This window comes from Peromyscus leucopus, chromosome 3 (assembly GCF_004664715.2).
Source record: "Peromyscus leucopus breed LL Stock chromosome 3, UCI_PerLeu_2.1, whole genome shotgun sequence".
Taxonomy (NCBI): domain Eukaryota; kingdom Metazoa; phylum Chordata; class Mammalia; order Rodentia; family Cricetidae; genus Peromyscus; species Peromyscus leucopus.
Genome location: NC_051065.1, coordinates 142209275 through 142235429, shown reverse-complemented (window position 1 = coordinate 142235429; position 26155 = coordinate 142209275). Strand labels below are relative to the sequence as shown.

Here is a 26155-nt window from a genome sequence, read left to right as displayed (position 1 = left end):
AGGTGGGAAGGCTTGTGGCACAGTGAGAAGAGACAAGTTGTTGTCTTAGGCCATTTTTGTTGCTGTAACAGGAAACTAGATGAGAAGAGACCCCCCTGTCTCGCCGTTCTGAAGACTGGCAAGTCCCGTGCAGATGTTTCAGCATCTGTCCAGGGGGTGCTGGTGGATCACAGCAGGGTGGGAGGCATCACATGGAAAGAGCTCAGTTTAACTAGAGTCACTCTCATGATCACAACATTAGTCAATTGCTAACTGGTTAATTTGGAGGTGTCAATCAAAACAAATTCTTCCTTCCCCAAGCTCCTAAACTCTGGGCCTCTGGTGTCAGTATCAATAGCAAAGACTTTAATCAAGGTTCTAAAGCCTAGATTTTAGATAGCTTGGGGTGGAGGGTAGAGATGAGGACTTTGCAAATAATTTTCTCTGGTTGTCTGAAGATGACCTCATGCACAGAGATCAGCAAAAGCCACACAAGGTCTATAGTGCCCCCTGCTGGCCTGGGCTTAGTAGTATAGAACTCGTCTCAGAATGGCACATCTGTGTCTGTGTACATGTACTTTTACAGAATAAAGAAACTGGAAGGGAGCATCTGCAAGAATCACAGTGCTTTTATAGTCTATGCTTTGTGCTATTAACTGCACTGGGAGGGCCAACAGGATTGACAGATTGAGTGCAGCAATCTGGTGAGGATGGTAATAGAGATGAGATTTGCAATCAGAACATGGGTTTTCAGACATGTTTCAACTTCTTTTGGCAGACAAAATGGTTGTCTGTAGAACAGATGTCAGAAAACACTTTAGTCTTTGAGATGAGGGCGCAGCTCTTTTCTTCATCCTTGAGAGTGATTTGTAATCTAAAGAGCAAAGAATAGCTGCTTGTAGTGTTTAGGATTTATTTAAAAATTAGCACATCAGCCACTTATTTTTCATTGCACTTTAAAGTATGCTGTAGATTACATAGTGTTCAGGCATAGTAAACACACAGTAACATTATAAATGCATATATATATATATATATATATATATATATATATATATATATTAGAGATACAGCTGATAGAGACCTCTAGAGCTTTCAGTTTCATCCTCACTGGAGAAGAATTCTTCCAGCAAGAATCTTCATAATGACATACAAAAAGGAGAAGGTGTGGGATGGGAGAGGAAACCTCCATGTTCTACTACCAACATATAATGTGATCATGTGGAAAACATCTTCATTTTGCTGAGCTTCAGTTTCCTTATATACATAGGGTATAACCAGCTAATGTTTAAGGAAGGCACTGAGATATGCAGGAATGTATGACAACAGTTACACACAGTAGGTGCTCAATAAATGCATTCAACATACAGAGTGAACACAGTGGGTCTACAGAATTAGATGCAGAGAAGTAAAGAACCTCAAGTCCTGTGGAAAAGAAACGTTTCTTCTCTTCTCACCCTAGAGGCTGATGAGTTTTTGCTTTGTTGCAACACTAGTCCCACACCCAGGTTTCTTACGGATCACTGCTGGTGGAAATGAGACAGAAGTCAAGCACTAACACAGGCAGCTTCTGGGTGATTACAAGGAAGGGTGAGTTCAAGACTAACCTTGTCTCTAGCAAAGGATGCCACACATTAGGCAATAGGCAGGGCTCCCTCACAGCTGTCTCTTTTCTTATCTTCATTTCTTCAAGGAGCCCCTTGGGCCTGAACAGCTAATTCTACTGTCACAGCTAACTCCAGTGTCCAGCATGCTAATCAAACTACGAACTTCCCTCAACTGGGCTTCTGTAAATATCCCTATATTTTATTTTTCCATCCTTTAGCTTCTTTCTTCAATCTTCAAGATCCCCCCCCCTTTTTAAGGCAATCTGGTCAAATTAATGACTTCTTTTTTAAAAAGCCTTATGATGGATTCCCAGGGCTTCCCCAGCCAGGCTTCTGGTGAGGGCTCTAACATTATCTTACTTAATTCCCCCAAATCCTGCTTGCAAAATTTTTACAATTTCCTTACCTGAAAATCAGGGAGTTAAAATAAATACTTACTTTATATATGTGTGAGAGAGAATGGGGGAGGGAAGATGTGGTGATATTGTGTTCCCCAAAATATTGTGTACCCTAATAAACTTATCTGGAGTCAGAGAACAGAACAGCCACTAGATACTTAGGATAGGCAATGGTAGCACACGCCTCTAATCCTAGCATTCCAGAGACAGAAATCCATGTGTTCAAGGATACAGCCAACAAGCATGGTGACTCACGCCTTTAATCCCAGGGAGTAATGGCAGATAGCAGAAAGGTATATAAGGCGTGAAGACCAGGAACTAGAAGCATTTGGCTGGTTAAGCTTTCAGGCTTTCTAGCTGCAGTTCAGCTGAGATTCATTCCGGATGAGGACACAGAGGCTTCCAGTCTGAGGACACAAGATCAGCTGAGAAGTTGGCCAGGTGAAGTTAGCTGTGGCTCGTTCTGTCTCTCTGATCTTCCAGTATTTACCCCAATAACTGGCCTCAGGTTTGATTTTATTAATAAGAACTTTTAAGATTCATGCTACAAGAAGAGAAAGAGGAAGGATAGAATGAAGAGAAAGCAAACGTAGAGGTCAGAGGACAATATTTTTGGTGAGAGCCTCCCTTTCTACCTTGTTTCTACCACTGTGCTGTGTACTCCAGGCTCACTGGCCCAGGTGCTTCTGGGTGATTCTCCTGTCTCCACCTTCCATCTGTGATACAGATGTGTACTTCTGTGTCTGGCTTTTTATGTGGGTTCTGTGGACTGAACTCAAACTGTGAGACTTGCACAACTAGAGGTTTTAGCCTGAGTCATTTTCTCAGTCCAGTAAAAACAAAAGCACGTTTTAACTGACTCTGTTTGTATTGTAGCATGATGGACTCCAAATTTACCTGGCTACTTCCATCTAATCAGAATATTGTTTTATCTAAAGAGTAAAATGGCAGATCACCTGAGCTTAATCTCCCACCTTACATATATTTCTTCACTTATCATATTTTTACTATCAAAATTAAGTAAGCATTTTATTTCAGAGCACAATTAGGATACATACACATGAAAACTGAAATCAACACACACACACACACACACTAAAAAATCAAACTTTGTTATGTATGAAAATATTTTAAAATGGCAATGTCTATTCTGATTCTGCCAAGAGAAATTAATTTTAGGACACACTATGGTGCAACTTTGCTGCCACAATTCCAAAAGTACTGCTTAATGATAGCATAAGACACTTGCTCAACTATGGCCATAGCAGCATTATCAGTAATAGCCAGAACCTGGAAACAATCTACATGCCCCTCCACCAAAGAATGGATAAGAAAATGTGGTACATTTATACAATGGAGTATTACTCAGCTGTAAAAAAAAAAAATAACATGAAATTTGCAGGTAAATGGATGGCACTAGAAAAAAAATTATTTTGAGTGAGGTAACCCAGACTCAGAAAGACAAATACCATATGCACTCACTCATTAGTGAATACTAGATATAAAGCAAAGGATAACCAGGCTACAGCCCATAGCTCCAGAGAAGCTAGGTAACAAGGAGGACCCTCAGAGTGATGCATGGATTACACTGATAAGGGAAAATAGATGAAATCTCCTAGGTAAACTGGGGACAGAGGGGGAGCTGGAAAAAGGAGAGGGTGGGGGATGAGAACATGAGGGAACAGAAGGGCCTAGCTGGGGGAAGGACTGAGTGGGAGAGCAATGAAAGAGATATCTTGATGGAGTGAGTCCTTATGGGGATAGGGAGAAACCTAGTGCTAGGGAAATTTCCAGGAATCCACAAGGATGACCCCAGCTAAGACCACTAGCAGCAGCAGAGAGAGTGCCTGAACTAGATTTCCTCTGTGATCAGATTGGTGACTACCCTAAGTGTCATCACAGAGCCTTCATCCAGTAACTGATGGAAGCAGATGCAGAGACCCACAGCCAAGCACCAGGCCAAGCCCGAGTCCAGTCGAAGAGAGGGAGGAGGGAATATATGAGCAAGGGGGGGGGGTCATGATGAGGAAATCTACAGAACCAACTTAACCAAGCTCCTGGGAACTCACAAACTCTAAGCTAACAGCTGTGGAACCTGCATATGGCTCCTCTGATGTGGGAGACAGTTGTGTTGCTTGGTCTGTTTGAGGGGATCCTGGCAGTGGGACCAGGATCTCTCTCTGGTACATGAGCTAGTTTTTTAGAGCCCATTTCCTATGGTGGGATGCCTTCCTCAGCCTTGGGGTGTGTGTGTGTGTTTGTGTGTGTGTGTGTGTGTGTCGGGGGGTAGGGGGGGTGGGAAGGTGGGGGGGTGGTTTGGTCCTGCCTCAAGTTAATGTACCAGGCTTTGCTGACTCACTATTGGAGGCCTTACCTTTTTGGAGGAATAGATGGAAGAAGGGTGGGCTAGGGGAGGGGGTAGTGAAAGACAGGGGGAGGGGGAACTGTGGTTGGTATGTAAAATGAATAAAAAAAATTTTTTTTAGAGAATTTCTGTGTAGAGACTGCAGAGATGGCTTAGTGGTTAAGAGTGCTTACTGCTCTTGCAGAGGACCCAGATTCAAATTCCAGCACCCACAGGGCAGCTCACAACCATCTGCAACTCCAGTTCCAGGGGATCTGATGCCCTCCTCTGAAGTATGTGAGCTCCTGCATGCACATGGTACACATCTATACACTCAGACACACACATACAAAATAAAATAAAGATATTTTTGAAAGAAATTCTGTAAGTATGTATATGGGGGAAAGAAAGATAAAAAGAAAATCTATGTATTATAGACAGACATTTAAAAATACTTTCTTTCTAAGTCTAAGAGGATAATATATTTCTTGTTCCTAAAAACTCAGCTGTAAGCCGGGCAGTTGTGGTGCATGCCCTTAATCCTAGTACTCGGGAGGCAGAGGTAGGTGGATTTCTATGAGTTTGAGTCCAGCCTGGTCTACAGAGTAAGTTTCAGGACAGCCAGGACTGTTTCACAGAGAAATCCTATCTTGCAAAACAAAACAAAACAAGACAAAAAAACCTCAGTTGTAAATAAACACACACACATATATACACAGACAACTATATAGGACTGATGTACACATGTACATGAAAAATAATTGTCTTTTCAGCCTATCTGACCCTCTCAAGAATTTATAAACTAAATCAAAGTTACAAAATTAAATTTTCAGTGAAATGGATGTAAATTGAATATTCAAATGAGCTCATTTAATACTTACAGATGAGGATTTAAAATAGAGCCATTTATCCACTTCCAGATCTTCTTTTCTGGTACATAATTCAGTCCAATATAGAAAGTCTGTCCTATTTTTTCTGAGAACTCCCGAATGAATCTCTATAATCAAAACAGAGTGAGAAATTTAAACTAAAATCTGTTTATTCATTATTTATATTCTTCTGCTAATCTTCTAAAACACTCCTACTCCTGTTTGAAGTGCCTCCTAGCTCCCCACCAGCATAACCCTCCATATTTTGTGAAATTGCTCTCTATATATTCATGTGTATATAATTGAGTCATCCCACTCTATTCAGTTATTAAATCATAAGTTCAATTAGTCTCCCAGATTGTGAGCTGCCTAAAATCCAAGTCTCCACTTCTTCAGCATAGACAATTGGTTAAAGTCCAGAGATGTTGACATAGCTTCAAGAAAGTGTTATGATTTAACTGAGCAATTTTATTCAACAATTTACCAATTCTTCTTCATATTCAATGAACAGCAACGTGGCTTCTTTTACAGAGCAGTCAGCAAGACATTCAGCCCATGGTCCGGAAGTTTGAGAAATAAATAGGCATTTATCCCAGTATGGATGCCAATCTCTCGGGCATGTTAGTATGACTGATCTCTCTAGAGTAAGAAAGAACACATGGTCTATTTCTGCCCTGTTCCTGATGTACCACAATCAACCCCACACAGCAGTTGCTTCATTAGTGCATGCTGGAACAAGGTTAATGCTGTCAAGGAATAATAATTAATGACAAAGGATTATTTTATGTTTAGTCTCTATTAATTAACTTCAGACAAAGTAAACTTTGCTGTTCAAGTGCACAATAATGAATATTCATTAAAATACTCAACTTTGCTATCTGCCTATTAGGGATTGTGTCCATCAGCAGCCCGAGACAGCATGGCCAGGTGTCTAAGATCATAGATGTCAAGGTCATCCAGCTTCAATGTGGTGCACAGAACCAACAATTACAAACTGTATAACTCCCTGCAAGCTCTTAACGTTTTCATGGCTGTCTTCTCAGACAATACCATATTGATATAGTGTCTCATGGAAGGCTGTTGTGCACTTGAATTAGGTAACTAATGTTTTCTGTCCAAAACTACCTCTTATTCTCAGGAAATTCAAGCCACACAATTACCTGTTGCTTCAGTCATGTTCTCTTGAGCAGCTGCACATTTTTCTATTGGTAGTATTTGCACTAGAAATCCCACTAGTAAATAAGAAACACACAGAGAGGATTAAATGCTTAAAGAAATGTTGGAATGGGTGTTCTCTTTCCCACTTCAGGAAATCAAGTTATTTCAACAAACCTGAATATCAGAACTGAGGTTAAAATATTAGCGAACTGAATAAAGGGACAAGTGTGGAGATATATGAACAAGAAAAGCACAAACATGGATTCAAACAGCTCTGAGGTTGCATATGATCTGATTGAAAAGTCAATCTGTGCTGAAACTCTCAGATTGCTCACAGTCACACCTGAGCTGCTTATCTTCAATCACACCCACCTTAAAAAAAAAAAAAAAAAAAAAAAAAAAAAAAGGTTTAGCAGGCACATAGTAAGCTAAGTATGGAGGTCTTTTAGTTTTCTTTGTTATTGCCATCTTTTGTCACAATTTGACTTGGATTTTTTATAGTTCTAGATGCACATATGACATATCTCAAAATGGTTCTCAGAAAAATGAAGAGCAAGGAAGAACTGTGAAGTTTCTGTAGTGGACAAGACATGTTGTCCTGTAACATTCAATGTCACCAACCTCCCCGTAGGCTCAAGGTGGCCAGGTGCTGTGAAGAGGACTAATGTTTATATGGAAATAATGAAGCTAAAGCTCTTCCCTCACTTACCTGAGACACCAAATCCAGCCAGGCTCAAAACAAGAAGGATCAGCCCAGCACAGCCAAGTTTCAGAGCCAACCGATGCCAGCGTGGGCACCGACAGGCATCTTGGAAGTGCAAAGAATACACTTGTAAAATCCACTTGAGTACAATTTGGATAAAAGTCTGAGGTGTTTTTTTCACTGTATAAGACCTCCATCAACTACATGGACTCTTTCCAGCACTCTTAGTGGATTGACTGAAACTGGAGATAATGCTACACTATGTGTGCACTGTTTTACACACACACACACACACACACACACAGACACACACACACACACAGACATACACATACATATACATATACACATGCACAGAAAGAGAGACAGAGAGACAGACAGAGCTTTCTATCTTAACTAAGCTCATACTATACCTGGTGGCTATAATTTTCACAATTTGATATGCAACAGTAAAAACAATTTTTTTCTGTTTAGTGGAGTACTTTGTAGTATCACCTTTTATTTAAAGGAAAGCATTATGGCTTCTCTCCTGCATAACTGGGCTCTCCCTATATCACTACTTTTGCGTTTGTGGCCATCACCCAGGGAGTGTATATAAACAGGGCACAAGCACTGGTCACTAGTGTATCATGTCTTAGATGTCGTGAGATCTCATCATTGCTCCTCAGGGCTGTGTCCAATTTAAAACACTGAGCTACTTATTTCTAGAATTTCCCAGTTAGTAATTTAATACCACTGCATAATGCAAGCAATAGAAACTACAGTAAATGAAATTGCAAATGTTGGGGTATTGTCACATAGCATGACATGCACTATGTCTGTAGCAGATATGGGGCATTCTGTGGTGTAACATTTGTAGAGTCTCTGTGACCACCACAGTCTCTAGTGTTATGATCCGTTGGAGGCAAGAAGGAAGTTTAATTTAACATGACTAAGTAGCTGGTGTTGGTTCAAACTTTGGGAGTCTGACCTTGAGTGGTTTATTTTAGGTATCTTTAAGCACAGCACAATATGGTGGAAATCCACTTTGTGATAGTTAATTTAATCCCATGTGGAAAATAAGGCTTAAGATGTAACTACATCAAACCTCTTGTAAAGTGCATGGGGGACCTTCTGTAAAGATAGGTTCTAGAGTTTGACAAGCCTGTGTTAAGGGTCTGGGAGAGAATGTAGTGTTGTCTTGGCCACGCAGATGATGCAAAGGTCACCAGGCTATTAACCATGTCCACTCCCAGCCTTCTGGATGGATAACAGGTTATGCATCCCTTCCTTTTGAAGCAATAACCCTGTGTGTTTAACATCCCTGGTTCCTGTAGTGCTTATCCCTGAGCACAAGGACCTCCATGCTCCCTACATTACATGACATACACTGTGTCAACCATACTATGCTGTCTAAACACCATGAATGAAATCTTTTCTTTCCTTGCTAACCGTATCAACTACTACATAATGAATGTCTTATGTTTATTAGATAGTGAAATGTGTTAATTTTTAAAATGTGATCAAGAAACATGGCGCTGTCAAATTATTTCTCCAAGACAATTTAAAAAAGTGTGGATTTCCTTTGGAAAACTGAGAATTTTGCTTATAGAAATAATATGGAGAAACATTAGCTGGCTCTTACATCTCTAATTAAAACCTCCCTTTTGCTCTCATTTAGTTTCTAACAGTTCCATTCTGAAATCAACTGCGGTAGCCTCATAATTGTACCTTTACAGAGGACAATTAAAAACGATTATTCTATTTTATTTTATATGTGTGGGTATTTTGCCTGCATATGCATGAACATGTCTGTGTACAGAAATGCAGGTCATCCTGGGAAGAGTGATGAGCTATGCAGTCTTCATGGACAAGGATCTCAGGCCTGGGGCTGAGAGCTATAACACCAGCAGAGACAGAGAAGTGTAATGAGGTCTCAGGGTGTTGGTGACATTGATGTTGGCTTTGAGGATGAGAACTCAGCAGTTATTCTCAGTACTTGGACCATATGAGTCACTACTTTGACCAACACCCATCCCCTAAGGCTGAGAGGTGACTCTTCTACATCTGATAAGTTGGCCCTCTGAGCACTAATTGTCACCTGCAGTATACTCCCATGGCCTTTCGCTATCAGCAGCTCTCAATAACAACCCACAGACCCAGAGAATCTAAATAACAAGGAGTACTCAAGGGGTGGGGGGCAGAGGCAAGAATCACACTGTGAAAGGAAAATAGAATGGACATTGTCACTGGATGGGCAGAGGGGCCTGGAAATGGGAATGGAGATGGGAATAGGAGGGATCAGGTTGGGGGGTGGAGGGAGCCCCTTCTCGGGTTCCTCATGGCTTTACCCAGCAGGTCCGAATAGGGATGATTAGGACCACGGGCCTGAGTGCAGGTGTCTGAGATGGTCTGCACTTGGCTGTGCTGGGGGAGGAGGTCTTTTGCTCCACCCCTTGGCGTCTCTATAAAAACTCTGGGGCAGAGACAGTCGGGGCCCATTAGAAAAGGTTCCAGGCCCTCTCGAGGCTATCCTTTATTTTTTATCTGTTTATCTCCACAAGATTCTCTGCAATAAATCCTTCTATTAATATTTCCTGCTGCTCACACTCAAGAAAACTCTGGGAAGCTGTGGGGTTGGTGGGTAAAGGCCCCACAGGGGATGGAGTGAGAGAATACTGGGAGAGAACAGTAATCTTGGGGCATCTCTGGGATGAGCTAGAAACGTACAGCAATGAAAACTTCTAGGGATTTGTAAGGGTGACCCTAACTAAGACTCCTAGCAATGGGGGATTTAACTGACCATGCAAGACTTCCAGTGAGGGATTATCACACCAACTCAGCCACAAACCCTTCACCCTACAGTTTGTCTTGCCTACAAGATGTGCTGGAGTAAAGATGGCACATAAATTGTAGGAGTGACCAAATAATGACTGGCCCAGATGGAGACCCATACCTTGAGAGGGAGCTTACCCTTGAGGACCAAGACCCAGAGGCAGGATACCCCAGAGGCCTAGAATAGAACCAAACACCAAAAATGGCTGGCAACAAAAGCCAGTGAAATGATTCCTAATGGTAATCTGCTAAACTCATAGACCGATGCCTACCTCAACTGTCCTCAGTGAGACTTCACCTTGCAACTGATAGAAACAGATGCAGAGACCCACAGGCAAACCTTAGGTGGAGCACAGAGAATCCTAGGAAGAGGTGGGTGGAATGGTTGCATGAGCCAGTGGGGTCAAAGATACCACAAGAAAACCCAACTAACCTGGGCTCACAGGAGCTCAGAGACTGACCCGACAACCAGGGAGCCTGCATGGGACTGACCCAGGCCCTCTGCATAGATGCTGCATTTGTTTAACATAGTCTTCATGTGAGACACCTCACAGTGAGAGCAGGGGCTGTCTCTTATTCGATTACATGCTTCTAGGACCCATTCCTCCTACTGGATTGCCTCATCCAGCCTCAATAGAAGATGAGGTACCTAGTCTCGCTGCAACTAATATACCTTGGCTGGTTGACCTCCTTGAGAGGCCTTCCTATATCTGAAGAGAATCAGTGGAGGAAGAGTGGATGGAGGTGTACAGGGGAAGTGAGGGAGGAGTTGGGAAGAGGTGGGGGGGATAGGACACTTTGGTTGGGATGTAAAAACAAAAATGTAAACAAGAAAAATAAAGAAAATTAAATTCTTTTCAATTAACTAACTTTGAGTTCAGATTGAAACTAAGAACATTCCTAGGGGTCATATAATTTGACAAACACATACTGATCTACTTCCCTGTCTTGTCTGCACCATCCTTGTCCTGTGGGGTACAGGTCCTTGATGCTCTTTGCATCAGCTTCAGGTTTCAGAGCACTGTGGGGCTACAGGAAAGGTCCAGCTGAAGGGAAGCTTGCTTACCACCCACTGACTGCCCCACATCCCACAAAGGGCCCACACCACCTGCTCCACCTCCTACATAGGACACTTCTCACCTACCCCACATCCTGAATAGGGTCCATAAATTTATCCTCTCTTGCTTCACTTAGCATAATGACCTGGTTTCACTATTATTGTACCTGGTTCATCCCCTCCTCCTTCCCCCTCCCTCTTCTCCTCCCTCTCATGAGCCCTTTTCAAGACACCAGGACACAGGCACTCCCAACACCTCTCGTCTTTTCTATGACCCTTATGCTGAGAAGTCCCCACAGGCCCTTATGGATCTCTTGTTCCTCCAGATTCCTGTAGCACACCCAGAGTCCACATGCAGGGTGTGTGTGTGTGAGAGAGAGTGGGGTGGGAAGCCATCCTCTCATTACGCTTCTCTGCTCACTGGCCCAGTTCTCATCTGTCAGGGCTGAGTTTGGTGTTGCTGGAGAGCTTTTCTCCAGGTCCCACCAAGCCCCCGCAGTCCCACAACCCACGCATAAAATAATCACTCAGACGCTTATGTTACTTAAACTGCTAGACCATTAGCTCAGGCCTACCATTGTCTAGCTCTTACTCTTATACTCAGTCCATTTCTGTTAATCTATATGTTGCCACATATTCCATGGCTTTACCTGTTACCGCTACATGATGTTCCCTGAAGGGCAGCTGGTGTCTCCTTCCTCTGTCTTCCTCTCCTTGTCCTCTCTCCTCTCTGCTAGTCCCACCTATACTTCCTGCCTGGCTACTGGCCAATCAGTGTTTTGTTTATACAGAGCGATATCCACAGCAGTTTGGGGTAGAAACTCTGATTTGTCTCAGAGGGGTATGGTCTCCTGCCTACTTTGCTAAAGCCAAAGGTGATGCTGAGGTGATGCATGCCACTAGAAGGACCCCAGCATCTCTGTTCTTCTGCTCCTGGGGGAGGGGATGGGCATGGCAGTGGTTCAGGTAGCTCTGGAGTTTCAAGTCTTCCTCAGCATGGACAGCATGTGGGCAATGAAACCTAACTGGTCATTCTTTCTTAATGCTGAAGAATGTGATCTATGCACACAACATTCACTGTGTTCCTGGGGGAAGCAAGCTTGCTGCTGCTGCCTTTAGACTGCTGTGAATCCTGTTGCAATGACCATGGATCCTGCATTTTCCTGCTTCAGATGTGTACCCAGTGCCAGACTGCTGGATCATTCGGTGCTCTTTATCATTGACTCACTCATTGAGTCAGTCATTGACTGATTGAATATCCAATAATCCATTTGCTTCTTTGCACCTTTAGTAATAGGCTCTACTGTCTTCTACAATAGCTTGGCCACAACAGGCATGGCAAACATCTCTCACTTCTCCCCATTCCATCATGTCAATCCCTCTGACCACCTTTGCATATATCAGACCAAGTGAAGTTAAAAATGGTCTAAAACTGGATGTGGTGGCACAAACCTTAGGTGGATCAATGAGTTTAAGGCCAATCTGGTCTAGAGAGTAAATTCCAGGACAGCCAGGGCTACACAGAGAAACCGTGTTTCAAAAAACAAACAAATAACAACAATGAAAAAAATGCTCTTCACACATTTCAAAGCAAGTACAATGCAGCCATCAGTGGTAAACCCCCAAGGAGAATAAGATGCAATGACCCCTTGACTCCTCAGCCTGAGAGGATGACAGGATTGCAGCCATCTTAGAGAAGTGTCAACTGGGGGCAGCAGGCCCTGGGAAGCCCACCAGAGGGTGCGCTGCCCCTCTGCCCTTGGGCCTGGGAAACTCATCGGAGGATATGCTGCCCCTAGACGCAGACAATAAAGAGCCGCATAAAAAGCTAGACATTTCTTGCCATAACCTAAAGGATATGATAGATTATATACCATAGCTGTCAGTGGAGCAAGTTCCCTGCGCATAACAAATGGGATGTCTAACTATCACAGGAAATGGGTCTCCTGGTGATATAGATGCGATGACATAAACTGCTAGAGGATAAGGCAGTTTCCTTGCAGCTGCAACTCTCCAATCAGTTCAAACCAAGAGTCTCCAGCCTGAAGTAAGCACCAATCCTGAGCCTGTAACTATATAGAGCTGGAATTCCCCCAGACCTCTGACCCTAACCACTGTAAAAATCCTGTCCTGTTGCTGCTTGGGGTCTCTCCCACTCCACCGCTGCAATGTATGGACGAGGGGGCCAGGTTTAAACTCATGAATTAAAGACTCTTTGCTTTTACATTTGGATCAGTCTCTTGGTGGTCTTTGGAAACACCAGACTTTGGGTACAACAAACCCACCAGTGGTGTTGACAGGGAGAGGAGCTTTACCCCAAGATGGAGCTCTGCATGTGGGAACAGAGTGGAGATAAGTAACTGACCCGGTTTCACAGTCATTCTGCAGAGAAGCAAGAGCCTTTCAGTGAGTCCCTAGTGTCTCAAGGAAGTGTTTCATATATGAATTCTTCATAAGCTCATGAAGGGAAGGAGTACTCAGGGCTTTGGTTATGGTTTGTTATGGCTTCTATTGTGGTTTTCTGACAGCAATCTTACTCTTTATCCCAATCTAGCCTCAGACTTCTGCTGTTTTAATCAAAGCCTATCTTCAACTGCTGACCAGGACAGTTCAAATTCTCAGGGGTGGAAATGGTGGAACTTCCTCCTTCTTCAAAATGAGATCGTTAGCAAGGACACAGAGGTGGGGTCTCCAGGTTATTGAGGCAGGTGGCTATCCTATATGACGTCTGAGTATGCACATTTCTAACCAGCTACCTAACATAAGAACCCTAGGAATTGACCCTTATACTGTGGATGTGAATAGCTCTGTCTGTTTCCTCAGGAAGGAATTTTCCAGAAAGGTTTCCTATAGAAAGCTCCCCTAGCAATGTAGTTGTCCCCTCAGAGTATTATCAAACCCAGTCAATACAGATCTGCATGTTAACAAGTTCCTAGATGAGGGGTAGGTAGGTACATTAATGTTTCCAATCCAGTGTGATACAGTTGCTGGTCAATTTTGTTCAGGATTTGCATAGTCAGGATCCCCAGGGCAAGCCATATTTATATAGTGGGAGAGGAAGAGATATAAGTCTTGGTTCTTCTCTCTAAATAGTTTGTGTTTTATGGTTGACTGCACATTTGAAGATGTTTGTACACAGATAAATGGAGACATTATTCCTGGTGTCTGATTCCTAACTCCAGTATTCAGACTTGCTTTGCAGCCCACACTATCATTGGTTGCTGCTACAATTCCAGAACAGCAGGCCCTGTAGAGGAAGAAGTGAAGCAAGACACCACATCATCACAGTTGGCTAAAGCCTGGGCAGAAAATGTCACATGAACCTGGTGAAGTTTTTACCTAACTTTGGGAAGGTCAGTCTTTATTACTTTTCTTGCAAAGATATTTTAAATATTAGTGTCATCAGGTGCAAGAACATCTGACTCCAGACGTTTGTCATCTTGCTCTTTAATCTATGGTCTCTTTCCTCTCTGCTTCCTGTCAGGGGTCTTGTCTGCCTTTACCTTTATGATCTGGTATTTTGGGCCTTACAGCATTACTGACCAGGCCCATTGTGGATGGGTCACAGTCCTAGACAAAACCTTATATAAATGATGAGAGTGTCTATGTACAGAAATGAGTAAGAGCTGAGGCTGTGTGAGTTGAAAAATTAGTGATTTTGAAGTCAGCTGAGAGCCAGAGGAGCTGAAATTGGTGCAGGTTTTTGGTTTGTCATATTGAGTAAGCTGGAAGATTGATAAAGCTGTGACCTCACTGGTACTTTTTATTGGAAGAGAGGAATCCATTTGGAGCTGGCTTTGATAAACCATCCTGCCTCTATCTTGGGCTTGGAAACCATCTTATAACAAAGTCAGACTAGAGTGATTCCTCCCACCTGGAACTACAACTACAAATTATTTTGTACTACTGTGAGACCAAAATGAGCCATCTTAGAAATAAGACCAAAATGCTTTCACCCTAAAATTAAGGCCTAAGATTTCTCCTTTTGGAAATAGGCCATTAGTTACTGAAACCAGTCAGTTCAGATTCCAGAAATCAGGAAGTGTAAACGTACAGAGTCACAAGGTAGTCACGAGGTAATGCCTGCCGGACTATGGAATGTCCTCTCCCTGGTTCCCAGGGTAACTGACCACAGAAATGCCCCTACCTGAGGGCAGCCAATGAGAAATGGTGGCGGGCAACCACTCCCTTAGAAGTAATTTCTATAAGTCCCTAGAAGAGAGCCAATCAGAATTGTACCCGTACTAGCACCCCTAAATGATGTAACCTTGTGATTTTTCCCTTTAAAAGCTGAGCTTGCAGATAGGTGGGCACTTCCTCCAGCCTCCACTGCATTGGATGTATTGGACAAAGTCCCTGCCTAGGCTTGTATTGCTTTTGGATATCCAGAATGAAACCTTGCTTTTGCATTCCAGCATGCTCGTCTTTGGTGGTCTCTCTGGGGGTCACGATCTGGGCACAACACTTATAAAAAGACAGGATATGAGCTAACCAATGCCAAAATTATAATTCTGTGATTTTTGCTTTTATAAGACCTGGGCTGATGTGGTAAGTTGAGGCATCTTAGGAGTACTTTCAGGTATAGTTCTGGTGCCAGGGGCCTGATGCCAGTATCTAAATGAAACCTGCACATCTTTAATCCCAGTACTTGGGAGGCAGAGCCAGGTGAATCTCTGTGAGAGAGAGATGCAGGACAAGCACCAAAACTACACAGAGAAACCCTGTATTGGAAAAAACAAACAAACAAACAAACCAACAAACAAACAACAACCAAAAAACCGAAACCCTCTTGCAATTAAATTTATCTATGGTCATGGTGCATCTCTGAGGGACACCAGACCCTTAACAGCAGCAGCATTTAACTGAAGAGCATCGGCTCTGGTGCCAGACTAGCCTTCAGTTGTCAGTGGAGTCTTTGATGTCTATAATCCTACAGTACCTAATTTGAATGACACATCCCTCTGTGGCTGGGCAAGTCCTAGTTTATGCCTGTCTCCCTAAGATGGAAAGAGACAGTGGTGCTTACCTGTATGTAATGTGTCAACTATGGACCACAACTGTCCCATGGAATTATCCCCTGAATTGAAGCTTCCTCTCCAAATTGAAACATTAACATTCCCTCCAGGAGGGAAGGGAGGCTCCACAGCCTCAGGAGGACAAAGAGTCACATGCCTGAGAGAACAAAAACTTTGAAGATTCTCCAGGGCCCCTCCCCAACAGTATAAAAAAGGAGTGAACAGGTACTGAAGGTGGAGAATCTGATCAGCCAAACTGCAGAGAGAGATATTGGGGTTTGAAAGAAAATGGCCTTCAAAGGGAGTGGCACACCTGTGATCTGGATCTTGAGGCAGGAAGACAACAGGCCCTTGATCCAGATCATGAGGCTGGATGACACACATCTTGTTGGAGTAGGTGTGGTGGCCTTGTTGGAGGAAGTTTGTCAACTGTGGGGGTGGGTGTTGAGGTCTTTTTCTCAGGCTTCACTCAGTTGACTTCTAGTCAAGATGTAGGACTCTCAGCTCCAGCACCATGTCTACCTTCACGCCACCATGCTCCTGCCATGATGATAATGGACTGAATCTCTGAAACTGTAAGCAAGCCTCTTCAATTAAATGTTTTTCTTTGTAAGAGTTGCGGTGGTCATGGTGTCTTTTCACAGCAACAAAAATCCTAACTAAGACAGATGGTTAAACTGTCTGCAAGAGACATAGAGAGCCCCGGGAGCTGCATGTTTTGGGGAGCTGGCACGCGGGTTTGGGTGAACTTTTTGGAGATGCAGCTGCTTTCAAGTCATCCCTGCTCCTTGGGAGTAACCCCTCAACCATACTCCTTTTAAAGGGCAAAGGAAAACAACAAACTTTAACATTAATTATGATTGATAAAGTTACTTGGGAAACACTAAGTTACATAAAAATAAGCAAGCAGAATAGCAGATTATGCCTTTGATCATGGAAAACAGAGTTGACATCACACTGCTGGCTTCTGCTTATGTAATCCACCGATCCCCTCCTTTTTGGTGAACAAGGAATACATCTGTTCTTCTCCCTTAAGAAGCGACCACCACCTTTGTCCACTTTGACTGCAAGTTCTGTTTGCTTAAGATAAAACTGTTCTAACCAGAAACCTGTAAATCACAACTTCTGTAAAACTTGCTTAGCTCTGAGAAAGTCTCTTTTGAGGTGACAAGAAAAGACCTCCCTAGGATGGTATCTTAGCTACTGTTCTATTGCTGTTTAGAGATACCATGACAAAGGAAGTTCTTAAAAAGGAAACATTAATTAGGGGCTTGTTTGCAGTTTCAGGTTTGTCCATGTTCATCATGTAGGAAGAACAAATAGGCATCGTGGCAGGAAGAGTAGTATCTGTGACTTTTAATTTTGACCTGCATGCAGCAGGCAGGGGTGGGGTGGAGTGGGGGGATCGAGAGACAGGGCCAAGTGTGGGCTTTTGAAACCTCAAAGTCCATCCTTAGTGACACCTCTTCCAACCAGGCCATACCTGCTGTGGATATCCCTCTGTATAAATAAAATGCTGATTGGCCAGTAGCCAGATAGGAAGTATAGGCAGGACAAGCAGAGAAGAAAATTCTGGGAACAGGAAGGCTGAGTCAGGAGATGCTGCCAGCCACTGCCATGAGTAACAACATGTACGATACTGGTAAGCCACGAGCCATGTGGCAAGGTATAGATTTATAGAAATGGGTTAATTTAAGATAGAAGAACTAGATAACAAGAAGCCTGCCACGGCCATACAGTTTGTAAGCAGTATAAGTCTCTGTGTGTTTACTTGGTTGGGTCTGAGCGGCTGGGTCTGAGCGGCTTCAGGACTGGCAGGTGAGAGAGCTTTTTCCTGACAGTGGGCCAGGCAGGACTGGAGAAAACTTCAGCTACACATACCTACTCCAGCAAGTCCACATGTCCTAAATCTTCCCAAATAGTTCCACTAACTGGCAGCCAAGCTTTCAAATATACGAGCCTATGCAGCCTTTCTCATTCAAACCACCACAGAAGGTCACATAAACAAGAGTATTACAATGTCTAACAATATATCAGGTGTGAAATATTTAATTGATATTTAACTTAAGGAAGGGTCAGTCCCCTTAACACTGTTAGTAACCCCAACGACAAACACATTGCATCACCAAATTGAACATTGGTACAATAGTTATTTGGTCTGATAAGGGCTCCCTTTCTTGGGTGAATAGAAGTGTGTGTGTGTGTGTGTGTGTGTGTGTGTGTGTGTGTGTGTGTGTGTGTGTTGCATCTTCCCAGGAAAAGTCTGTCAAACTATAGTCATACGCCTTAGTAAAATGGAAACACTATGCCTCACATTTCAGGCTGACTATGATTATTACATGAAAGAATGTTAGTGGAATTCCTTAGGGCTCCAGTCACAGGAGAAATACTAACAAATGGCATTCATGTACCTTTTGTCCCCCATGCTGCCTGGAATGTGCCACCTGTCTGGAATCCTGCACCACCAACCCTGACAAAATGCAATTCTCACTTCTTCATGCATCAACTTTAAACTCCCCAACTCAGGACAATGAATATATTCAACAACAAAACCAACAGTCAAAACCAGTCCCGAGACAGTTCCTACCATTCCCTCTGGGCTTCATGTTGAGTGAGTTTGGCCTTTAATTCCACGTGGGAGATCTGGCTGCATGTCCAGTTTCTTATGTTTTCAGAAAAATAATAATATTTCTTTCCAAATAAAATCCAGTTTCTTGGGCAGATCTCACAGATAAGTCCTTTCTTTTCCACTGAAGTGTAGATGGTACAATCAAATATAATAAAGTAGAATTTCTATGTCATATCTTTTCTTGACTCATCATCTTTACTTAGTACTGAATACTTAAGGTAACATAAATAAGACTTGGCAAAATTTTGCCTGATATATATTTTTTCCAAATAGGGAAGTTTATTTATATTGCTTTGACATGCAGAAATTGGGCCCTGTGAGGGAAATACCCAGACAGGCAATGGTCACCTACAGTATAAAAGCAATGTAATAGAATTTTTCAGGTGTATGTGCAATATTTATTGATATACTACAAATAATGAATCATTATTTTATTATCAATTGATTGAGACAGCGTCTCTCTATGTAGCCCTGGCTGTGCTGTGCTGTATAGACTAGGCTGGCCTTAAACTCACAGAAATCCACATGCCTCTGCCTCCCTAGTGCTAAGATTACAGGCATACACCACCAAGTCTGGCAAAATGCAATTCTCACTTAATTATTGTGTAAAGGTAATAACAGTATTAAATGCACCATGTGCAGGCTTTAACTGAGAATTTCAACAAGCCATCTGTCCTATTCCACAGCTAATAGCTCATAATTTTCACCATATATCACATTGCATTGTGGTAAATAATTGAGTCCAATATAGCCATTCAATTTTATTTCTACCACTTAATAACACATAAATGTTCTTTTCTTTTCATAGTTATCAAAATTTGAAGTACATTAAATAACTCAAAATATAAATGTTACTCTAAATTATAATTCTAGATTAATTTTTCAAACAGTTTGCTTTTGCTTTTATTTCTCTCAGCTTTTATTTCTCTCAGGCTGACTATTGGACCCAGGGCCTTATACACACCAGCCAAGTTTTCCATCAGTTCCACCACTTGCACTGAAAACACTGAATGGCTTGTTAATATATGAATTTTTAAAAATAAAATTTCAATATAAATCTGCATACTAAGTGGAATAAAAATATGGTAAACTTTCCAAAGGACAAGATAAATAACTTTTAATAGACATAAAGAAATTCTATGGTACCTTGTGATAAAAATCGTAGAGTTAAAAAAACAGTGTAAACAAACACCAGAAGAGAAAGCATTGCATGGTGGCACATGGGAAGGCAGAAGCAAGTAGATCTCTATGAACTCAGGCCAGGATGGTCTACAGTGCAAGTCCCAGGCAGCCAGAATTACATGATGACACCCTATCTCAAAAAATAATTAATTAAATCAAACAAAACCAAAACTGAGACTCAAATAGGATTTTTCAAAGATTAGGGAAATTTAAATCATATTTTTTTAAAAAAAACATATGTAAACTAATGAGTATCAAAGTTCAAGATTATTATTCACACGTGTGTGACAAGATATATGTATATACATATATGTAAGAACAGTGTCTAATGGATGGATTTAATATGGTAGCATTCACAGTGTCCTGAAAATTATATGACTTGTTGAACTGCAAAGCAACTCCCTTTGATCCTAGTTTTAGCAAATTCTATTGGTGCTTCACCCAACTGCTCCCCAAGTCAGCTAACCACATTCACTCACAATGTGGTTACAAACCTGTGGCCACAGGAAGGTAGCCGGTTTCATAGTATAGAGAAATTGTTTCCATTAGCTGAAATGTCTGAAACTTCTGTTTCTGCCCTGACACCTAAATGATATTATTGTGGTTTGACCTTTATTAACCTTACCCTGACTTACTTCCTAGGAGAGGGTGCATTCTGGCCTGAGTTGGCTCTCCACCTCCAGCTAAAAAAGACTCTTAATCTCACCTTCACTGAGTGACATTCTTCTATGTCTCCCTTAGGTACATGATGAATATATATTCAAATGTTACATAACATGAAACAACAACAGTGGATACTTGGTATTCTGAAGGGTTTCAGGGAATGCTCTGAAAGTGTAAGGAACAGCAAACAAGTGAAAGGAAAGGCTAGAAATAGACCCATTTTCTGAGTTAAGTCATTTTTTTCCTAGGATGTACTTCTCTCTACAGACACAAGATACGGACTTTTAATAGGTGTACAGGCTGGGCATGGTGGTGTACTCTAATCTCAGCACTGAGGAGACATAAGCAGGCAGATCTCTAGAGTTCAAGATCATCCTAGTCTATATAGTGAGACTTTGTTTAAATATGCATACTATGCATACAGTTTATAATCTTTTTAGGTATAAAATAACAACTCTTAAACCCAGAGGATAAACCCTCAGCTTGAAAATGATATTTCAAATAGAGTTTATATTGTGTTTTTTTTTTTTTAATGAAATGGCTATTTTGATCTAGATGAGTCAGGAAATAACTTCATTAATGGAATTCTTGCACTCAATATCTTGCTGGTGTCAGGGTGTGGCAATGTCAGTCATGAGGAGGTCCTCAGATCTGATATCGACTTTGCTCTTTCCAAGACTCCATCCAGCTTCATTTTCACACTATCAAGAATGTAACCACCCTGCCCTTACCTCCACTGCTGCTATCAGTCCTAAGCCATGATCATAATTTACTGTGTTGACTTGTAAGATTTCCTAAATTTCTCTTCAACTTCACCATTGTCTTCTAGCTACCTGACCTCAAGAGAGCAGAGAAGGTTTCATACCCCGAGTTCCCTCTTTCCAAGTGACTCAATAAATATCTACTGACAACGTGGATGTGGACAGAATTCTAAAGAATCTGGAGAATAAGTCACTCACCAGACAAAGCAACAGAAAGTGCAATTACAGCCACAGTGAGGATGATGATCACTACATAACAGCAGTGAAGCTTAACAGGAGTCACACGGGAGACGATTCTCAGACATTGTCCTTGGAGCTTTTTAGCTATAAAACATTAATATAAGAATGTTAATCTCAATAATCTCTAAAGGAAAATAAATAAATTTCTTACAAAACCCTACTCTACATTTGCCTTGTACTGAAAACCCCTTTAAAAGAAGGCCATGGTCCATAAAAGATGTTCACAAGAGAAAGAGGACTAGAGAGGATGGAAACAGAACTTTGATCAGGGAGTCTTCCAGTACCTGAATTAAGGGTAAATCGTGAAAAAAGCAAGAAACAAAAGGAGCAAGGAGCACAGTGAGAAGCAGCAACAACAGTCAGCCTGATTTGGCTTCATAAAAACTGGTCTAGAAAAAGAGACTGCGGCAAACATTAAAAACCATACTAGCATACTAGAGTAATTAGACATATTAACAGAATAAGAAAAAAGCAAAATCAAAATATCTTAATAAACACAATTATGTGAAAATCAGGAATTAAAGAGATTTTCTCAACTCTACTAAAGTTATCCATTAAAAACAAAACAACGAATCCAACTGCAGTCTGCTTCATTCCCAAGGGTGCCGTTATGAATGTTTTCCCAGCAATCAGGAGCAGGAGTTTCTCCAAGATGACTTCTCACCAGAAGTCCTCACCAGGGCAAAGAAATAGGGTCATGTGCCTGGAGAATGGCTCAGCAGTTATGTCCTGGGTTCAATCCCAGTGACCACAAGGTTGCTCACGACCATTCAAAACTACAATTCTAGGGGATCCATTGCCACACAGTATTTTTTTTTTTATGTGGCAACAGTTAAAAATAATGAAAGGTATAAATAAGTCTCAATTGCTGGAGGTAGATAAAAAGGTGTTTAACAACAGAGAACTGATTGGCATGAGCCCTTTTGCATAAAGTGGAAGCTACCATCACCCTCTCTGAAGATGAAACAAGAACTTAGATACTCAGCAAAATTTTGGTGTCTTGCCCTCTCTCAGAAGAATATCTCCTGGCTGAAAGTTCACCCCCAATCAAAACATACAATGGACTATACAATAAAGATTCCCAGGAGTATGGGCAGGAACCAACCTCTAGGACTGACACAACACCAACTTCCTATAATTAATTGTTCAAGTAACCTGTCCAGCTACCCTCAGTCAGATTAAACAATACCCAATGACCCTGGAAACAAAAAGAGAAATTGCAGTCTGTATTGCCTGGCTTAGAGAGACAGGCATCCTGGTGCCCTGCCAGTCACACTGGAACACACCTCTCCTGACTGTAAAGGAACCTGGGACCTCTGATTCTCATGAGAACAATTTCTGCACAGAAACAGATGTACACTAACTTAGACCTGAAAGATGCATTCTTCAGCTTCCCAATGGCAGAGGTGAGTCAATCACATCTAATCCCTGCCCAGCTCACCAGACCCTGGACGGCTGAAAGGAGGAACGAAGCAGATGAAGCTGAGCAGCTGCCAGAGAAGGCAGCAAGCACCTATCCTGTTCAAGTGTTGGCTTACTGCACTAAGTCCAGATAATGCCAATGCTGAATTTGGTGGGCATTGGTACCTAACATCTGGGGTGAAGATCAGAGGACCTTGTCCTCAGCTGTTTGCTAATGGCTCTAACCTATTTCTTGATGTAGGTCCTAGAAGAGAAGATTCGAAAAATTGAAATGACATCATTCCCAAGCCCAGATACCGTCTTTGTTTTCATAAACTTCTAAATAAGAAGCATGGTACACATGGCAAGCATGCTCCTGAGTGTTCCCAGGAGTCGGACCACTAGTGGCCTGTAACTGTCCTGCTCAAGAGTCTGCACCCTCAGGTCTCCTTTATGTGCTTCTCCCATACAAAGACCCTCGTGGTGTGAGCACTCACTGTCCAGTCCAAGATAATGTGTTCACCAATCACAGTTCATAGGTTTCCATTCTGTAAGTAGTTGTTCAGGTACAAAGAAGCAGAGGCTGTTCCCTGAAATTGTCTCCAGAGGAGTTCATCTCCAGGCCTTTACTGATCCACTGGCACCTCAGTTTTGTGGGGGATGCTCAGGTAATGATAGCAAGTGAACATCTGTAATCCCAGTGTGGCCCTGTTGGGGGAAGGGAGTCAGAGGCAGGACAATCCTCAGAATGTCCTGGGCCAGTTGGTCTGGCTAATGGAGTATCAAAAAGACATGTTCAAGCCAGTAGTCCTCTGACCTCCATGTGCATACTCTACCATATGTGTGCCCACATCCACTCATATCACACACACACACACACACACACACACACACACACACACACACTGCATTTGTTGTATTAAACCAGTAAGATTGGTTTAAACCAGGCTATTTGCTATCAGAAGGTTCATGGAGCTAAAGATGACCCTGAAATCATTTTTACCCAGGGCAGAGAAGTACCTCCCTCGTGTGAAACTCTAGAAAACACACTGGTGCTAAAAATCCAGCCTGTTATTCCAAAGCATAAGTGTCAAAGGCTGTGCTTGGTGCAAAAGTCAAGGCTGTGATTGATCTACACAAAGTACTGGGACTGGTTAGAAACCCATGACTGGTCCAAAGGGCTTTTCTCAAGCTACTCAGGAGGTTGCTTTGCCCCAGCAAGTCTGCTGGATGCCTTCCTGTGCTGCTTCCCCTCGTGTTGCAACATCAGTCCTCAGAAAAGCTTCCCTGGAGTGGCCTTTTCTTGCTTTCTCTAAGCAGTTCAGACTGAGCTGGTAACACCGGGGAAGCAGCACCAGGGACAGCAGAGAGCAGAGGTGAGGGCTGAGGCCACAAAACATGCAAGAGGCAGGGAAGCTGAGTGTAGTCAGGCCACACTGTGGACAGGGCAAGGCAGCTGCTGCTTGACAACTGAAGAAGAAGCAGTTGGTCAGTTTTCTAGCTGTCAGGGCAGGTGGAGGAAGGAGAAAGAAGACAAAGGGGGCGGAGCTGAGGCTGAAAAGGGATAAAGGGCTGTAAGGAGCAAATGAAGAGAAACAGCAGGTCCTTGTTGCTGAAATAGTTTCAGAGAGCTACCAAGTCTTCAGGACAAGGGTCTCAGACCTGGGGCTGAGAGCTGTAACACAAGCTTCTGATAAGGACTAAGGGTACAAAGTCCTGGGGTCTGAACACTTGAGGGCTAAGGGTTATGATCATTGAAGTCTGCACAAGGACTGAACACTTGAGGGCGCCAGCTGCTGCTGAGTCCCAGACAGCTGCTGTGACTCACTTCTGCAAACAGAAATGGAAGAACTCCTTGCCTACACAGGCAGAGGAAGGACCCCTCAGGCAGCTGATCACTGATATTTCTGCACACAATCTGCACAACGTGTAATTGCAAAAATAACTTCTTTGGGGACTTTGCATAGACTTGGTTCTGATGTTCCTTTACCACAAATGGCATCAGAATGTGGGGAAAAGGAATCTGAAAGTTGATTAAGAATTTACATTAGAATAAACATTTTAGGGTAAATAAAATATACTCATATGGAAAGTTCTTCACACTCCAATAACTTAGAGACAGCTTCAATAAAAGCACACCCATAGCAGCTCAAAATAAGATAATAAAGCACAATGGTGGAGGAATAAATGAGCCTTCAGTGGTTAGCAGAGACATGAAAGACAATAAAGACTAAAGAAAGGAGGACTCCATTAGAAATGGTGAATACGAAGCTGATCATGGCAGCCAAGTTAAAGCAGTGAGAAGGGTAATTGTTGAAAGAATTAAGAGGTCTTGGGAGTGTAAAGTTGATATTCCTGAAGAACAGGAAGAGCAGGAAAAGAAGCTGAACTTAAATATAGCAAACTTTCTGGAAATGACAAGCAAGTCTGAGCAATCCATGGCACCCCCACAGCTCAATGAAGTTCTTTATTTTCTGTATAAGGAACAAGTGAGTTGAGACCAGTGGAAACATCAGACATGATTCAGACTTAATCACAGTCACGCCAATGGCTAGAAATAAAAGTCTCATGTGTTTCCTCTCTGGGGAGTCAGTGAGAAAGCCATGTTCTTATCCTGTCCAGGTCTCAGACTCATGTATTAATGAAGTCATCACTTCCTGTAAAGAACTTACTAACTACTGTGCAATTAAACCTCCTACAAACCTCCTACAAACCCTGACTGTCTGATTAGAACTTCAGTGATAGTGGAGAGCAGGGATATTGCAGGTCCAGAGCCCCATTACAATTTATCTTTAAAGTGATATCCACTCACTGCCTGTCTCTGTGTCTGACTTGTCTTACTTGTAGCTGACAGGTGAAGCATGTTTGGAAAGTGTTAGACTCCTAGCTTCCACTGACCAAAACCTGAAGAATGTCACCAGGTAGCATGTGAGACCAATAGCAGAGGTTTCCCCATATTGCTGTAACCTGCCCATCTGAAGTTTCCACCATATTTGAAATGTATCTTGATTTGTGGCATTCTTTGTTCTGTCAGTATAAAAACTTCAGATCATGGAGTTTGGGTAACTTGAATGTGCTGCTGGGCCATGGACATTCATGTTTGGCTCCAGAATAAACTATCTCTCACCCCTTTTAGGGGAGACCTATGTTTTTCATTCTAACAAATGTATAGTTAAAACTATCTCAGGAGAGGGCACGGCATTCTATACAATGACAGAAACTATAAGTTTTCCACCAGGGCTACAGATGGTTCTTGATAGTGAAATTTTAGCATACGACCAATAAAGACAAAACACAACTGAAATTATTATCACATTAAAGAAAAGGATATAAAG

At 42.3% G+C, this 26155-nt stretch overlaps 2 protein-coding genes across 2 annotated transcripts; both read right to left on the bottom strand.

Annotated features, from left to right (window-relative positions):
- Nucleotides 1-729: 729 nt before the first annotated feature.
- Nucleotides 730-14481, bottom strand: LOC114701463 (killer cell lectin-like receptor subfamily B member 1F). Its single transcript, XM_028881572.1, has 6 exons — nucleotides 14433-14481; nucleotides 7065-7163; nucleotides 6358-6429; nucleotides 5682-5836; nucleotides 5210-5325; nucleotides 730-853 (listed from the first exon to the last, which is right to left on the bottom strand). The coding sequence occupies exons 1-6, from the start codon at nucleotides 14479-14481 to the stop codon at nucleotides 730-732; spliced, it is 615 nt and encodes a 204-aa protein (XP_028737405.1).
- Nucleotides 14482-18527: 4046 nt separating this feature from the next.
- On the bottom strand, nucleotides 18528-25683 carry LOC119087731 (C-type lectin domain family 2 member H-like). Its single transcript, XM_037204324.1, has 3 exons — nucleotides 25662-25683; nucleotides 21378-21503; nucleotides 18528-18694 (listed from the first exon to the last, which is right to left on the bottom strand). Exons 1-3 carry the CDS (start codon nucleotides 25681-25683, stop codon nucleotides 18528-18530), a joined length of 315 nt encoding a protein of 104 aa, XP_037060219.1.
- Nucleotides 25684-26155: the final 472 nt, after the last annotated feature.

What these genes read in the sequence shown, in the direction of transcription:
- LOC114701463 (XM_028881572.1), bottom strand. Translation starts at nt 14,481, where the DNA reads ATGGGCCTGGTCAGTAATGCTGTAAGGCCCAAAATACCAGATCATAAA. An exon ending in GAACATGACTGAAGCAACAG is followed by an intron (nt 5,837 to 6,357) that starts GTAATTGTGTGG and finishes TTCTTACTCTAG; the next exon opens with AGAGATCAGTCATACTAACA. An exon ending in TCTATTTTAAATCCTCATCT is followed by an intron (nt 854 to 5,209) that starts GTAAGTATTAAA and finishes TTTGCTCTTTAG; the next exon opens with ATTACAAATCACTCTCAAGG.
- LOC119087731 (XM_037204324.1), bottom strand. Translation starts at nt 25,683, where the DNA reads ATGCTTCACCTGTCAGCTACAA. An exon ending in GCTTCACCTGTCAGCTACAA is followed by an intron (nt 21,504 to 25,661) that starts GTAAGACAAGTC and finishes AATGTTTTATAG; the next exon opens with CTAAAAAGCTCCAAGGACAA. An exon ending in ACTTTCTGTTGCTTTGTCTG is followed by an intron (nt 18,695 to 21,377) that starts GTGAGTGACTTA and finishes TCTACACTTCAG; the next exon opens with TGGAAAAGAAAGGACTTATC.